General features: G+C 35.8%; 2 protein-coding genes across 6 annotated transcripts in view; one reads left to right on the top strand and one right to left on the bottom strand.

Annotated features, from left to right (window-relative positions):
• raph1a (Ras association (RalGDS/AF-6) and pleckstrin homology domains 1a) overlaps positions 1-6,489 on the bottom strand; it is a 69,058-nt gene extending 62,569 nt beyond the window's left edge. For 2 of the 5 annotated variants that reach the window (XM_073855035.1, XM_073855036.1), the window contains exon 1: positions 6,190-6,489. The gene's annotated coding sequence lies outside the window, so the exon portion shown is untranslated. The remainder of the gene's footprint in view (positions 1-6,189) is intronic. The other 3 variants (XM_055214562.2, XM_055214564.2, XM_073855034.1) reach the window with 2 other exon arrangements.
• A 7,990-nt stretch (positions 6,490-14,479) lies between these two features.
• LOC129452253 (cytotoxic T-lymphocyte protein 4) lies at positions 14,480-17,162 on the top strand. Its single transcript, XM_055215999.2, has 4 exons — positions 14,480-14,860; positions 15,317-15,661; positions 16,367-16,506; positions 16,842-17,162. Exons 1-4 carry the CDS (start codon positions 14,812-14,814, stop codon positions 16,923-16,925), a joined length of 618 nt encoding a protein of 205 aa, XP_055071974.2. The 5' UTR covers positions 14,480-14,811; the 3' UTR covers positions 16,926-17,162.
• Positions 17,163-18,460: the final 1,298 nt, after the last annotated feature.

Here is an 18,460-nt window from a genome sequence, read left to right as displayed (position 1 = left end):
CTCACAAAAACTATAGTTTCACATTACTGAATGTCAAACGTGCACTTTATGTCTGACAACTAAGTTTTACAAAGCAAAACATACTTTCAGAAAAGTATGAATAAAACTACATGAGATCACCCTAATCTGCGCTGACCAAATCACTAATAAGAACAGTATGTTTTAAGCTTTATATAATACTTTGAACAAGGCATGTAAAATCTAAACAAAAACAAACAATAAATAACAACAGACAAACATAACAAAACAATGGCGCCAGAGTCAACATCATAATTAAGAGCGATGATATTTATCATCAACATGTGAGTGATTTACCGAATAGTCCAAACAGAACGAGTGGGAAAATGAGGCAAACAATTCATAGTGGAGCAATGAAACAAACTCCGATGGCAAAATGCCTTCGTCCAAAATATAGTCTGGTCACAGTGCACTGAAGTAGCTGGCCGCCAACATGTGAGTTTTCATTGGGATTGAACTCATAAATGCGAATGTGTAGTATGAGACAGAGTAGGAACAGACAAAAAGAAAGAAGGTAAACAAACTGCTTTAAAGGGAAATTCCGCCTTGAAATGATCCTAGGGTTAATAACAAACGTGTACCGAGTTCGACCGTTCACTGGAGTTTGTTTTCATGCTAGTCTAACGTGACCAGTGTTATTGCTAAACGCAAATTAGCATGTTATGGTAGCCTTCGGGGCATCAGTGCATTAAAAACGAAATCGCTATGTCTATACTACTAATAATGCTCAAAATAACCCCACACTTACACTGTAGCACAATGAGGGTCTCTATATGTAAACCGAAGCATTGAGAACTTTGCAAGTGTACAGGCAGTTTATTAAAAAGAAACATTTACCGTTCACGTCTGGATCACATATCCATGCGGGCGCCATCTTGGGAAAACTAAACTCTCGCGTGAAACGTTGTTGCCCTGAACAGGTGTTGTGCTTTCACGCGGTAAATGTTTCTTTTTAATAAACTGCCTGTACACTTGCAAAGTTCTCAATGCTTCGGTTTACATATAGAGACCCTCATTGTGCTACAGTGTAAGTGTGGGGTTATTTTGAGCATTATTAGTAGTATAGACATAGCGATTTCGTTTTTAATGCACTGATGCCCCGAAGGCTACCATAACATGCTAATTTGCGTTTAGCAATAACACTGGTCACGTTAGACTAGCATGAAAACAAACTCCAGTGAACGGTCGAACTCGGTGCACGTTTGTTATTAACCCTAGGATCATTTCAAGGCGGAATTTCCCTTTAATGTGAAGCAGCAGTGGTTAGAAAAATGTCATGCATCCACACCAACAGGTGTCAGTATAACATTTCAGCACCTTGTGATAAACACTACAATTTAAAGTTTCCCCATGGAATCGGGCTACTTTAAAGGGCACATATTATGCAAAATCCACGTTCACAAGGGGTTTGGACAAAAATGTGTGTCAGCAGTGTGTGAGCACAACAACAACAAAAAAAACACCAACTCCTTTTTTTAATCTGCATTAAATCAAAGCAGTCTTATACTGTTTTGATTCATCCGCCCACGGCCACTGACTGACTGGTTGATTTTACGCAAAAGCTTTTCTTAAACGTGTGTGTTTGCACATTGTAGCACTAAATATACTGTTGTCCTAAGGTGGCCATTCGTGCCAGTTCCGCCGGACACATCCCAAACATGTTTTCGAGTTTGTTCTTCGGAAGTCGCGTTGCTCAACCGCATACGTCATCAAGGTTTAATATTTCGGGTTTAATTTCAGAAAAGCAACCGTTAAATTTCAAGGTAAGAATGAAACTACAATGATTGCATGTCTTTAAAGAAATAAATCTTAATTTTCTAATGTATTTTAACTGAAATGTCAGAACCTCGATGACGTATGTGGTCGAGCAACGCGACTTCCGAAGAACACACCCGAAAACATGTTCAGGTCGTGTCCGGTGGAACTGGCATGAATGGCCACACTATGTTGTCCTATATTGTGTTAAGGAAATGAGGGCAGTAGCTCATTTGCATTTAAAGGTACAGACATGAAAACAGCCCTTTTTTGCTTACCCCCAAATAGGGGCATTTTGGAGATGCTATAGCAAATGATGTGTGGGGTATTTTGAGCTAAAAATTCACACATTCAAGGCACACCTGAGACTTATATTACATCTTTTAAAAATGGATGTGTCCTTTAATACTGTTGCAACCCCAATAATGTTATATTTAGCCACGGTAATACAAATTTAAGCAGATAAATCCTGCCAAATACACAGATTTTACCTCTGGAACGTGATTTACCCCCTTTTAAAACATGCTTGTGCTAGTTTTGAGGAGCAATTTGGTGGGTTTTGCTGTGAAAACCTGGCAACTCTGCTTTTTTTGTTAAACAACTGAGGTTTTTATCCTTAGGTTGTATTTAACCCAAAATATTTGGCAGAGCCCTTAGCAAAAGATGTATAGTGCTGAACCGTTCCTACTATAGGGGTGTGAGCATTTTACTGTGTTTTATGGGGTCCTGATTTCTGACACAGCATTTTGTGAGGTAAAAAGCTTTTTAATTTAAACGGCATGCCAGGGAGTTAAAACCACTGCACAAGTGAAAGCCCTCGGTCAATCAAAATAATTTATGCATTGTCATGGCAAATTGGGTTGTAAAGACATAAAGCAGATCTCTGACAGCATCACAAACACAATACAGATGAAACCATGCTAATTCCAGGTTGCAGCTGCCATGGTTTGTAAAAGGAAAACTGTTTTTATCTTTCACCCAACATATACAGGTTACAAGGAGTCCTCTTTGGGGAATGCAAATATACCATTCTGGAACCGCAGTTCAATATTGCTCTGAACAATACGAAACCAAACACACCCGATAAAACGTTAGTGGATTACAATGCGAAGGTCAACAATCCGTAGGTACAAACGCTATCTCATGAGTCACCCTGTTCACCTTTACATGTTTGCAGTACCTTTGTCATTTGAGAAAGAGGGGTTAATGACAAGTCAGTCTGATGACAAATCTAAAGGTTTGTTATATCCAAAGGAGCACACATCTAAGCTGATGACAGACCACACACACACCTGCCAATACATTAGAACTGCTGTGCAGCAGATGTCACCAAATTCTCTTCCTGTAGTATCTCATCTTGTTTGCAACACTAAAGTTGTGGGTTTGATTCAGAGAAAACACACATACGGATAAAATGTATACATTGAATGCAATGCAAGTTGATTTGGATAAAAGCATCTGCATAAAAATGTAAATTAGCTGATTAAAGCTGGCATGAAAGCTTCAATCACTTATATTGCATTTGAGCCGTGTCAAAGATTGATGCATATGGTTGGTTGACCTGCTCCTGCACCAACAAAGGACGTCCTTTTGTCAGAGACTCATGGGACACTATTAATTTAAATAATTTCACTCCCTATCTTCCCATTTCCACTTCCTTTCTTCTTCTCCCTCTCTCTTTGTCCTGAAGTGCCTCACTGTCCTATCTAGTTTCAGTGCTGAGTCAAGGGAGAGTGGCAGCGGTGTGAGTCCTACTGAAAAGGTCAGCCCCATACAGAACTTAATGAATCAGAACCTCATTTAAGAAACCTCAGAACAAAGAACCAGTTGAACAGCAACATTACCAGGCTGCTAGACTTCCTGCATCTGGACCTCAGGGTCCGCACAGTCAGCATCCACCCCAGTTTCACAATCATCTGACGTAATTTAAGTAAAGGAGGCCAGCTCTAGAAAGAGAATCTGGTATAGATGGACACTTGATTATTGCCTCACATATGGCAAAAATAAAAAATTATTTTGCAAACAACACTATACATTTTAGGTAAAAGATAGAAGATTAAAGAAAAATGTTTTGGATATAAATAATCAGTAAATAAATAGGGCTGGGCAAAAAAAAAATCGTTTTTTTTTTTAATTAATCGTTTTTTTTAAATGTTGTCGATTCAAAATCGATTCTCAAAGGCCACGAATCGTTGTTTTTTTTCATATTTATTTCCGCAATCATTGAACGTAAGATTAACGTTAACCTAATTAATAGTCTTCTCCGCTAGATGTCACCCTTTTTTGCCTTGTGCGATGTTACGAAGGAGCAAGAGGCGAGCCTGTCATTCATTCATTCACTGCTTAAAATGGCGGTTTCAGGTGCTTCGTCGACATTGATGCCACCTTCACATAAAAAGTCAGAGGTATGAAGCATTTTAGATTTCACAAGCAAGACGACAACGATAGTGTTGTGAACTGGAACAAAGCTATATGCGTGATTTGTAATGCAGAGGTGAAATGCTGTAGTAATATTAAATCTATATTCATTGAGTTGAATCAAGAATCGAGCATAAAAATCGATCTGAGAATCGAAACCGAAAATTAAACAGAGAATCGAATCGATTTGATAGCTTGTAATGCGAAATCGAATCGATCTGGAACATCTAAATCGATACACAGCCCTATAAATAAACAATCTTTGATACATGAAAAGCAAGCATGTATTTTATATATGAAATGCAACCCATCTATGGAGGCTTTGCAAGATGTAAAGGAATACAGATTTGGTATGACCATCATCTGCAATTTAATTTTAAAGTAGGACCATAAGTCTTAAAGGGTTAGTTCATGCCAAAATCATAGCCTTTGGCTAATTCTGGTGCAAATGTTAAACTAATGTGCAATGTCCCGGATAACTAAACAAACAAAAATTCCCCTTACGTCATTCCACATCCGGTAAGAACTTTGTTCATCCTCGGCATACAACTTAAGATTTTTTTTAATCCGAGAGCTTTCTAAACCCCATCAGAGACTGACACGAAAGAAATTGTAGAATAAAAGTCATTTTTTTAGCATTCTTGTTGCCTCATGCTATGAAGATTGATCCACTAGTCACATAGATTATTCTGACAATGTCTTTATACTGACATTCTGGGCCTGGCATTGTTGTCTAGGGTGTCAGAAAGCTTCTAGATTTCATCAAAAATAACTTAATCTGTTTTCTGAATATGAAAGAAGGTCTTACAAGTGTGGAACGATGTAAATGTACAAAAGTACAAAATTCTGTCAGAATTTCATTTTGGTATGAACTAACCCCTTTAAGACACAAAAAAGACCATCACAAGGAGAGAAGTACATAACAGATTTACACCAGTAAAATCACTTAATCTTTGCCAAAAAAGTAGGCTACCCTTCAGTAAGGACATATCAGAAAGTACAAAACATAAGGGACTCCCTGGTCACATGTAACTCACACACATAAAGTATGCAGTTTAAAGACTGGTTAAATTTTTACCAAACCAACAGCCTCCTGTGCATTTATTAAACACCGTTCTATATTTCTATTAGGGATATTACATAAACAACACAAACATGATCATTGATATTTAGTTACAGTTACTCAACACTAAGCAGAATCAGATCTGCATAAGTAGCTTAAGGAATAGGCTACATCCATCGAGATTTATCTATTATGAGGCTTATATAAACAGACTCGATTTGCACAAATAAGCCTGGACTTCACGAGCACCAGTAAAAGCACAGCTGCCATGCAAAGGGTGGAGTCTGGACACTCAAAACATCAATGTGTGTGTGCGTGCGCGTGTGTAGCTACAATATGGCAATGGCTCATCTGTTTGCAGTATGTGTTACTGCAGAACACGCCACACGCCATATAAATGGCGATAAAACAGCAGAAATGACGTTTAAATGCAATACAAAGGTGCTGCAAAACATAAGTGATACAGAAATTACTGATAGCCTACTTGAAAAGCTGAGACCTCTTTAAAGGAATACATAATAGATCATTTACTCAGACAAACGCGAGATGCACCTCGTCCTCTTTGACTGATAAATCTCGCGATTTTTCCAAATTCACGGGTTCATTATTCTCTCTCACCGCAAAAGCTGTCTGGTCAGCATGTTTAAAACATATCATTCATCTTTATAGTGTTTAGTTACACATAACAACATAAAATGGGCTTTAACGCTTGAAAATTCAGAGCGCAGGGCCGTTATTCAGACGTGAGGGCACCACACAGCTGTCTGAATATCAGGGCAGCTCCCTGTCTATCCATAGTTAATGAGCCAATATAACATCGCCAACGTGAATACATGGCCATGCGTATAATCTGTTCTTTATTTCAGAGAGGGATTACAATCACCACAACAATACAAACATACAACAGCGAGTATAAATAAAGAGTAGCCGCTTACTGTCGCAAAGCAAGCCGACGCTCCCGCGGCTCGTGCCTTTTCCAAAGGAAACGGTAACAATGGGGAAAAACCGCCGACGTGTTGCGCAAATCCAGCGACCGAATACCGGCTCCTCTCAAAGCCGGATCGGCTTTTCTCCGCCCGCGTCGACCGCTTATATTTGATAACGATGCCGAGATGAGCGAGACTCCCGTTTCTCTCCCGCGTCCATTCCCGTTTTGAGCGTGGCTGGCAGCTGCGGAGCGATGCGCGTTCCCGGCGTCTCCGTTTCCTGTCCAGCCCAGAAATCCATGTGATTGCGCCCTGCCCTTTGTGACGTCAACGAAAGCATGGAAATACGATCCAGTTACATTTTGACACAATGGCTCTCCCGTTGGAATAAAACGCAGCATACGTTAACGCAAATAACGCTACCAGCTATTTGTCAGTAGTTGGTGTGACTACACAGAGGCCAATACTGGGTTTTTGTTTGTCTGAAAAACAGAAGCTTACAGTGTCCTACATAGTATAAAATAGAATAACAGTAAAAATGGAGTTGTTTTGGGCTAACAGTCAGTCAGATGAAATCTAGTAGCCTATTGGAGGTTGAATTATAGAAATAATTGAATTTACACTGTAAAATACGCTATAGGTTGTTTTCAACCAAAAAATGCTGTGTTGTTTTAATCTATTGTTGGGTCAAATATAAACATTTTCTGGGTTAATTTATTTAACCCAGCGCCCATTGTAATTTTTTGACCCAATGTTGGGTTGAAAAAACCCCAGCATTTTTTTTTTTGAGAGAATATTTTCTTACAAAGTGTTCACACCAGTCTTCATAAACTCACCTCCTTCAAAAACAGTAACAAAACGCAGCCTTCTGAATTGCACGCATGTCTATGCATGCATCTATTGACCTTAATATTCTCATATGGAGCAAATAACTTAAATTCTTGATAACAGTGTCTGCTAAATCAGTATCTCACCAGTTTGACTTCAAGGATCTTGTTGTCCACAAAAATAAAATATTTAAAGCCCCCATATATCACAATGTCTGACCAGTAAAATCGTCTAAAGCTTGAAATATGTTTTCTAAAAATAACCAGCCATTATGAAATATCTTGATTAGGCCTTTTGTTGCTTTAGTTTATTTTAAGCTATTTTTAGCTTGTCTTGTCTCAAAAATAATGTTATTCATCTGGAGGACCCAGCCCGGTGAGGGGACAAAAGAGGCTATTTCTCATCTGAGTTGTGCCCCCTCATTTAGGCTATTTTTTATATATATTTTGAAAAGGTTTAAAAACGAGCCTTACAAAAAAGATAACGAATTGAAACGGTTTTGTATGTTTACAAGACTAACTGAAATAAACTACAAATATAAAGAAAACGTCTTTAGGTTTCGTCATTTTCTAATTATTTTATACGCAACAGGGCTATGCGTCTCCGGCTGGCAATGAAGTATGGATGAATAATCGCACTAAAAGATGATTGGCCAGGAAGTGATAATCGTGGATTTTTATTGGCTGCCTGTAGTCCTGGGTGCGTCTCGTGTAACGCAGCTCAGTGTGTAAGGTCAGCGGTGAGTCATGTATGCTAACTGTTGTAACCTTGATTCATAACAAAAAAATGTTTACTATATCTGCAATAAAACGATAATCTTTTGTAAATAAGCTACCTTTTTCCATAGGTGTTAGTGAGGCATGTGAACAGAACACATCCCATAAAATTTGTAGTAGTTATGATACGTTGTTAGAGCTACACTGGGTGTTAATGAATAAATTCAAAGCAAAATTAAAATGATTACCAATCTTCTAAAAAAGATAAGCTATTAAAATTATGCTTTTTAAAAATTCAAATTTAAAGTTAAAATTTTATTTTTTAGTTAGCTGTGCAGTATATGTGTGCAAATGACATGTTTTAGGAAACAGTGTGTTTAAAAATCTGACAAAAGTAAGTCATCTATGTTTTTTTTAAATAAAATAAAATTCCTTTAAAAATGTCACATGCCCCCTCTGTCATTTCCTTCTGCAGCCGGCCTGACACCAGGACCCTTTATAACAGGCTGCGATCCCCTGGTTGAAAAACACTGTGCTAAATGCCTGAGATAAAAGTGTAAAGTAAAGAACAAAAAGTGTTACAGGGGTCAAAAGAAAGCAGCAAAATCTAATCAGCCAAGAACCTGTATAGGTGATCCACAGGTGAATGTCTGTATAGACAATGATTATTGTTGGGGGGCTTCAAAAGGTTGTGTGAAATGGGAGTAGATGATAATGAAAAAAAGAAGGCCTAAAGCATAACCACATCAAACAAGTGAGAGTGAATGACTCAACAACGCTGTGTGAAACTGAGCCCACTACAATCTCAGCACAGCCATATTTTTGTGGTCTAGATCATCATCTGTTGTTCTCAGTGAGGAGACCACATATACTGCATTGTAATAAATGCACTGCATTCAGTGTAAATTAGAAAATGGGTCAATAACATAGCATGCATATTTTTGTGTCCGGGGGCATACTATAAAAATAACTTTGATGCATTCATGACGTGTCCTTTTATTCTATAAAACCTATAGTTTAAATACATTTGCAGTATATTTTAATAATAAATACTAGTTTTTGTTTTGGCATCTCATACTTGTAAAAGATTCCTAGCGTCTCCGTTTTTTCACGCCCAGAAATCCATGTGATTGCACCCTGCCCTTTGTGACATCAACGAAAGCATTTTCCTTATTTTCAATACTAAATACTAGTTTTTGTTTTGTTATCTCAAACTTGTAAAATGGTGGGGTGGGGGCAAATGTACAAATGATGGCAATTGTAAAAAAATTCAAATGATAAAAAAGATACTTTGGCATTATTTCATGTTCAACTTTTGCCCAACAATTTGTATGGTCTCAAATGTCAGGGTAGTAAAAATGCAATTATGGGCTTTTTGAAAAAAAAATGCTGCTTTAATGTAATGGGTATGCTAGCACACTTTCTGTGTCAGGTGGTACATCCAGTGTAAAATGCTATTTTATCAAACTCATTTTAATTGTATTTAAAAAGTATATTTATGAATTTTATATCACAGGCAAAAGTTTATACCAGCATCCAAGTAGAAGGCTGTTAAATGTAAATTCATTGCAGAGGTCAGGTGGTGCAACCAAATGTCAAAGGGTGCAACTGTTATAAATGCCCCAAGAAATTAAAAACATAAGCGAAATAATTTTAATAAGATAATTATTTAGCTAATAATTTGAGTTTTAATAAATAATTGTTATCAATTTAATTGCATTAATAGAGAAATAGACAATGACTGGTTGTACCAACTGACATTTGAATAGGAATATCAAAAATATTATGAAAAAATCATAAAAATGTACTGAAATGTCATTTAATAAACAAAACTTTATTAACCAATTGTTCCTGACTCAAAAATATACTTTTCATCCATTTTTAAAAGATTTAAAAAAAAGTTTTTATGAGCTTGTTTTGTCATTAAACCAAATTACATTTGGAAACGTCCATCAAAAATAAGATCTTTCTACTTTGTTTTTCAAAACTTATACCATATAAAGTAAACATTTTACAGCTTTATAGTGGTTAATGTTTATAGTGGTAAACCATGCAAGCAACTAGTGTTGTAGTCTGTCATGGATGTGTATTCTGCCATTTAGTGGCTATATCTGTTACTGCATGTGATTTGCACAGCTATGTCACAAGTCTATGTAATTAAAACGTATATTTAATTAATATAGTAAGCAATAAAATAAGCAAACTGTACTTATAAAGCTATTTGCATAACATGCCTCACAGGCAACAGAAACATCAATGTTATTTACTCTAAATTCTGTTGGGTTATTTTTATCCAAATGCTGGGTAAATATTGGACAGAATATTATGGTTGGTTAATAAATAAACCTATGCTGGGTTGTTTCAATGCAGTGGTGGGTTATTTCAACACATGGTTGGGTTAACAACAACCTAGCATATAGGTTTATTTATAACATCTGTTTTGTCCAATATTACCCAGCATTGAGATAAAAAATAACCCAGAAAAATGTTGTTGATGCAGAGGTTAAATTTTGATTATTTTGTGAGTGTATTAAATAAAATCTAGAAAATCAATTTACTGCATTTAAAGTTAAAACTGTTTTGCTTGCTCATACATAGAAGTCACAGATCGAAAGTGTTGTGTGCTGGTGGTAAAAAGTAGTTTGTTTTACTTGCATGTTTACTGTGCAGATTATACATACAAAAAAACCATTCAATATGCAAACAGACCACAACAATACCGACAACACCTTGTTTTTCCTCTCACTGTTGTTCACTTCCTCTTACTTCTGCAACACTGCACTGCAGGGTAATATGTGTTACAGATGTGACTGACAGAGGAAGGCAGAGGAGTTTCACTTTAAGTAATGAATAAAATACTGAATAAATATTATCTGATGTGAAACGGCACAACTAGGAAAATGACTCACTCCCAGTATGACTCCCTCTGTTTTCGCACGTGAAGGATGGAAAATAACTATAGTCTGTGGGTGTTTGTTTGATTTTTACCAAAAAAAGTTTGGTTATGCAAGAATGATAAAGTTTTGCCAATTTTCCTCTTTTAATCCTTGTTTTCATTACATGAAGAACTAAAGAAAATATCTGAGGAAAAATTTAATTTTATGTACAGAGAAAAAATAGTCCAGTGCTTTGAACATTTCTGATCTCCTGTCAGATTGTCACCTGCTCAGTTATTGTAATGTGACGTAAAAGCCTCCACCCACACGCATCTGTCTGTGAAAGCTCTGAGGTCATATTCTCCTGTTTTCATGTGCTCAGAAGAGCAGAGGCGAAATGCTTGAGCACTGGATTTTAGCAATGGTTGTTCTCCTTATACTTTTTCATCCAGAACTTACCGAATCCTCTTCATTGTGTAAGGATGAGAAACTCGACAAAAGCAAAGGTTTGAGAATTTCTGTTGTCTCTTTATTTGGCTTTAAAAAAAATTTCTATTGGTTGATTTGTGTGACATGCAACATATACATCTATGGGTTTGTGTATATTTAAAAATCTCTAAATTATTTAGCAATAAATACATTTAAATTTATTTAGCAAAATAAAAAATTGCAAGCAAACCAAAGGAAACTGCCTGCTTGACTCCCTGTGAACCACATCCTCTACAAACTCTTATTCCCTCTCTCAATCTTTCTCTTTTTAAAGACAAAATGTGCAATGAAGAGAATGTGTCGCTTGTCTTTCAGCTGCAAAAATGCAAATAAAAAGAGTGTATAAAAACACGACAGCTATTATCCCCTGCCCGCACCTGGAAAAGAATGAAGAATTCGTATTTGTCAGTCTGCACAAAGAAGACACCGAGCTGCACTCCGCAGACATGAAAAACATGAGTGACAAATCAGAGGGGATGTATATGATGTCCAAACAAAACAACAATGTCTCATATATTATTAAGGAGACTCAATCCAACAATACAGGAATCTATAACTGCATAATCCAAACTCAGAACGGATCAGTTCAGAACACAACCATACTGCTTATTAAAGGTATGAGGAAAGTTACAACATCACATTCACATATAAATTCACAAATTTAACACATGCAATTTATCATCAGGGGAGTTATAGTAGAGGTTATATGATGCAACATAGATTTTGGGATGAGAGATTTATTTCAATGCAATGCTGACACCTTTACGCTCTCTGTCAATTTTCATATTTTACATATTTGTTTATGCACACTTTTGTGCAAAAACATTATGTAAAGGTGCTTCAATGCACATCATGAAAAAGCACTGTAAAAATAAAGTTGTATTTATCTATCCTAATTTTTTTGTTATATAATTTGTATGATTTTAGATGCTGAGAAGCCTACAGAAGAGCCCTTTCATTGTCTAACACTGACACTTTATATCATTGGTGGGGTGATTATTATATACAACCTGGTAATCACAGTCATTGCCTTTGTCCTCGGAGTAAGTATCAGTATTTAAAATTACATGCTTGCACACACACACACACACACATTTTTTTTATTGTTGTTGATTCCTGTATGTTAGTTTTGGATGCTGTATGAGACGTTAGTGTCTCAGCAGGTGTTTACTAGTCCATTCAGCAGGTCAACCAGTTTTCCTGGAAAGTAATACAGCTTTGGATAGCCATTAAATAACCATAAACTAGCAGTTAATTTCAGCATGGACACATGTTTATTTAAACGTTATTCATAATTGATGTTTATAGTCACTGTAAAAATGATATCAACATTATTTTTATGTTACTTAAATCTTAACAAACTAAGTTAAACTAGTTCAACTTGTTTTTATAAGTTATTGCAACTTGTCACAAGTAAAGGCTTTAACAAATTAGGTTGAATTGACTTGCATAATTATGTTGTTCAAACTTCCTACTGCATTTTTTACAGTGTTCTTGATAAGATAAAAAAGTGCCAATATGTGTTTTCTATTTTAGTATAAACTCAAGAACAAGGAGCCACCTGAGATTACCTACATGAACACAAGACCTGCAGGATTCAGGCGCAGATAAAACCAGCATCCAGAGACCTCACATACTGTACAGTAGCAATACATAACATCTGTGCAAGCTCTGGGTTTTCCTTTATCTGTGCTGGACATCACATGGGTAGCACTGGCTATTCAAACCACAAAGAGCTATTGCATGATATCTTTTTACGTTGAAACACTATGACACACTTTGACTTTAATGAAAACCTGTGTTTCATTGCTGTAAATGTCTTTCGTTCTTGCATTTCTTCAAAGCAAGTGTATTTAAATTTTGTGATTTATCAAATATTTTAACAATTTCTTTAAATTTAGACAAAATTGTTCAATGCTCTATCACGTGTAAGCCGCTTTTGATAAAAGGTACAATAAATATGTGATCTGTGAAATTCAAACTTAATTCTCAAGTTTGATTTTAATTATTGATTTCAATCTTTGACATGACCTTACTCAGATTATGTTTTTATGTTCTTTACGTTATGATTTTATGTAAATCACAAAAATGACTTGAGCTGGATTTTCAAAGGCAGGGTCAGAAATGTCAATGTAACTGGTAGTCTTTAACAGAAAAGCAGGGGTTTTACAATTTATATTTGATCCCCCCATTTTGGAGAGTAAATAAAAATATGCGTTTAATAAAAACATCGAACTAATTAAAAAAAAAAAATGCAGAAACTGAAGCATTGTTTCACTGTAACACACATTCTAATGTATAAGTTAAAATCTGCACTGTTGTATTTGTTAATTAGTTAATGCATTAGCTAACATGAACTAGTAATGAACAATATTTTAGTTCTTAGGTTATGTTAATTTCAGCATAACTAATACATTTATAAAATCTGTTAATATTAGATAATGCTCCATAAACTCACATGAACAACTGTATTGACATTAACAACAATTAATACATGCTGAAAAAAGATATTATTCATTGTTTGTTCATTTTGGCTAATGCATGTATTAATGCTAACGAATGCAACCTTATTGTAAAGTGTTACTGAAATATTTATACTATAAGATTTGCAACCAATAAGCGGATAAAAACATATGATATAAACTTAATTATATAAATGACCTAAATTAGTTAATATGGGCTAGCAAAATAAACAATATTTCTGCAATATTAACTTTTAGCACATTTATTTAAAGGTCAAAATTTAATAATTTTTTAAGCTGTATCTGTTAACATTAACTGATGACCTCAAACAGTGAACAATTGTTTTTGTATCATAAAAAAATTATAAATGCAGTAAAAATAAGCTGTTAACAAGTTTTTTTTTAAAATTGATGCATTAACTAATGTTAATAAATGAGACATGATTGTAAAGTTAAAAGTCCTTACATTTGAAGACCCAAATTAAACTGCTTTAAAAATACAATTTAAGAAAATTGTAATTTAACTTTATTATTCTATTACATTGGACTATAAATAAATGTAAATCAAGACAAAAAAGTTTAATATTAATGTTTCATTACAAACCAGGTGAGACTTATTATGACTGTGGGTGAAATTAATCACAATATACCCACATCCTTCCTGTGTTTTTCTCCAGTAAAAATATTAAACAGATTAAACTTGATATTTTGTTCTTCTTCCATTCGACTTCTTGAATGAAGAGTGCGCCCTAGAGGCCTTTTTCATTTATTGCACCCTGTCTTGTTTTCTCATGATCAGAAATGTGTTGTCAAACTTCACCAAAGAGCTGCAGAAAATATGTTAATTGCAAAGCACAAAGGGTTTGTCCTCAACGTATTTTGAAAGTGCTGAGCGTGCAATGCTTTCATATTGAGTGCAAACTGATTTTAATATTTCCCCCATATTCATAAACCCAAATAATCTATTGACCATTGGTGATAGGCTGAAAGTCAAACCACACCCTAACCGAATTTCCAGTTCCACTGGCGTTGAGCTGTTTTTTTCTCATCTTAATCTGCTTATTCAATAGTTTCCCCTCGATTACACATATTGTGCAAATTTGCTACATTACTTGCACATTTTTGAAGACTTTACGGGCATTTGCAGCCGGCTTGAGGTTTCCTGCCACATTACTGATGTCACAAAGCTTTCCAGAACTCACTCAGTTTAAAAAAGTATAAAAAGACCCGGGGGATCACTGTGTGTGCTTACATGACACAATGATTATCTTTCTTATCACAAACATTATATATATCCCACTGGGAATTGGTAAGTATCTGCTGGGCTTCATGTTTATTTCAGTGTATTTTTTTATTATTGTAATTATTATTGTTTTTTTTTTCTTTATATTAGAATTTTTAGGGTTGTATTCTTTAACAGATATTGTATTTATCTGCAATAAACTAAGGTGAAGTGCTCAAAGCTTTGCAGATACTGAAAGCTTGATCCTTGTGTTTGGAAGGAATTCTGAGGCATTTTGGAAAATTTTACTAAACTTAGTAGTAAATCCACAGTTTAATTCAGATGAAGAGTGTATAGTGTTCTGAACTACAATATTAATTTAACAAAAAAATAACTGAAATAATATTATTGTTATTAATTAATATTGGGACTACATCTAGAAAACCACTTTTTATTTTAAAATGTAAAATATTTATTTTCTATTTTATTTCTTAAATTGTTTGAACTTAAAACATCTCATCCTCTTTTTTTATCTGTTTCTAGCCTTACATGTTTCTCAGCCTTATCGTGTGGAAGGGAAACCGGAACATGTCCCTCTACAATGTCTCTTTAGTTCAGAATTAAGGCCAGAGGAAATGCAGGTATCTCTGTATAGAGGATTGCATGGCCAGCAGAGGATATGCAGTGCATACGTCAACCTGTCTAAGCCGTACTTTGCTACAGATGGGCCAGTTCAATGCAGAGGCAATATAAGCTCTGGAAGAGTAGATATGATCATCTTTGGACTAAGAGGAGAAGATACAGACATATATCGCTGTAAGGTTGAGGTTCTCTACCCACCTCCATATCTCAGAAGTGTTGGGAATGGCACTGTTGTTTACATACAAGGTAAGGGATTGCCTGACTTGTTTTCTACTGCTTGTTTCAAGTCATTTACAATATAAAAAAGTCTTTAACGTATTAAAGGCAATTTATATTAGTAGTATAGTTATTTTTTAGATTAATATAAAAAACAGCAACTATTAAAAATCAAACACCGGCTTTTAATAACGACTACGATTACTTATGAAATGTGGGCAGATGGCACTTAATATAATGTTATCATAAAAATGTATCCCAAAATATTTTGTAATAGCACTTTTAATAAGAGTCTACACTGTGATTTTTTTGTAAATACTCTAGAGGGAGTCAGAGAGTATGTTTGAGTATGATGTCGTGAGGTGCCGAACCATAAAACTGAAAAGTTGTGGTCGGCTCCATGCACAAGCGATGGAAATGGGGCCTCCCCGGCAAAGCACATTTGACATAATAGCACTTTGTGCTCTATGTTTTGATTTTACAATGCCCTATGGAAACTTTGACTTGTGACGTGTGAATTATGTTTTTCTTTGAAAAGTAGATGTTTTTATGATAAGAGTGCGTAAAAATCAACCTTTAAGAATCATCAAAGACGGGAAGCCTAAAACAGTGATAGACTCAGACTCTGCCGGCTTCCTGTTTTCTCACAGATCAAGGCCCTGTCAAAACAAAGATGTCTATTGGTGTCAGTGCGATTGGACAACGTTATTAATTATTGATCTTGATCTTTTATAGAAAATCCAAACTGCCCAACTGCATTCATGCAGAGCCAAAGCCAGATTTCGGAAAAGCGGTCCTCTGTGAGTGATGATGTGGGTCCGCTTCCTCTGCTATGTGCTATTCTTATCATTACTTCCTGCATCTTTATGCTACAGGTGAGAAACTGGTTTTGTATGCTAGTGCCCTCATCAGGGTGTTTGCTTAACTACTTTAACTAGGTTCTTTAGAAAGACCATGCTGGTTGACCACCTTAACCAGCACAACAACCTGATCTCAGAGGAACTAATATTGTAGGAGGTGGTTCATTCGTATGAATTTGTACGATGTAAGAAAAACATATTATTATAAATAAAAAGCAAGAATGAATTTTCGTTTGTTATGTCACAATGTTTAAATCTGATTTATTGTTCAAAAGGGTTTTCTCAAGTTTGCACTCTTATGACAATAATGTGATTGGATCAGTCACTCCATGTCTTTCTCTGTGACACAGATAATGAAGATAATCTGGAAATGGAGGGACACCGGGTCCATGGCACCTATGGCTTCACAAAAAGACAGCTATAGGCAATTTTAAGGGTGTGATCATCACCTGTAATGTCCACATGTATTCTAACATGTATTTCCACCTGCATGTATTCACATGTACTCTCATTGTCATTTCCAATTGCATGTATTCACATGTACTCGCATTGTCATTTCCAATTGCATGTATTCACATGTACTTACATGTCATTTCCACCTGCATGTATTCACATGCACTTACATGTATTCTCACCTGTATGTATCCATATGTACAGCATTTTAACATGTGTGTATTAACGTGTTTTAATAATATTTGATTGTTTTCATTTTCTTTCTTTTTATTACAATTAAATAAACTATTTTATATTTAAAATAAATACAATGCTTAAACAACTCTTTTAACAATGTTAAATAACAGGAAAACACACGCACGCATGCACGCACGCACGCACGCACACACACACACACACACACACACACACACACACACACACACACACACACTTCTAAACGTGAGGTGGTTTTGTATATTTTACAGACTTGTTTTTTTAGAAGTGTCGTTGTAATGGGATTTTTTTATTGCATAGACAGTCTTAATCAATTGGTGAAAACAGTGACCTTTATCATAAATATAAAACAATAAAATAAAGATAAAAAGCATAGCTCATAAGACCTCATAGAGTCCCATACCAGTTGATACCGGGTGTGCCTCATAAGTCTTGTAAAGTGGAGCCTCTGGTGGCTGGCTGCAGTACAAGTCATAAACCCTGCCCTCTACATTCAAACGAATGGGACTCTGCTCTAAATAAAAAAATTATTTACACTTCCAATAAACGTTTCCGAAAGATGGTTTTGGTCCTTTCAAGTAGTTGTTATTACGCTGATATATGTTCAAGTGTTCATTTTTATGATAAGTTTCATTTTAGCAAGTAATTTGATGCTATAGAAACAGGGCGTGTTGTCGTTATGATTGGCATGGTTGAATTGGTCACACGAGCGTTGGGGCGGAAGATTGATACCGCGGTTCCGCCTCTGGCTCCACGGGCAATTCCTTCTGCACATGCCTTGACTCCAAACTGATGTTTTTACGTAACATGGCAGTCACCATGGTCGTACATATTTGGCTTCAATTCATTACAATGGAGGAATGCGACGTTGCGACGTCCATCTTTTTTATGGTTGAAACACTTCAGTTTCAACTATGCTATTTGTTAAAGTTGCTAAAACCACACCCCTTAGCTCTAAGTTAATGACAGCAGTGGCAATTCGCCTGTTACTCAAGTATCCATGCCCTTAATTATGCAGAACTTTAATGGTGCATTCACACCAGCCGCGGTAAAGACGTCAAAAACGCGCTATTTGCGCATAGTTGGACTCTTGAACATTTGAGTTTACTCGTTTCATTTGCGCGTGAAAGCAGTGCGTGAAATTCTAGTAATTCGAGACATGGAAATTCGCATCATGGGAGGGGCTTCTGTGACTCTGTTGAGACTCCGCTCGCTTCCTGTAATCACGTCACTACTACAGCAAGGTCCTGATTGGTGAAAATTGTTACATTTTTCAACTCGCGTGTTTCCCGCGGCAACG

Source organism: Misgurnus anguillicaudatus, chromosome 17 (assembly GCF_027580225.2).
Source record: "Misgurnus anguillicaudatus chromosome 17, ASM2758022v2, whole genome shotgun sequence".
NCBI classification, from domain to species: Eukaryota; Metazoa; Chordata; class Actinopteri; order Cypriniformes; family Cobitidae; genus Misgurnus; species Misgurnus anguillicaudatus.
This window is presented reverse-complemented; position numbering and strand designations above follow the sequence as displayed.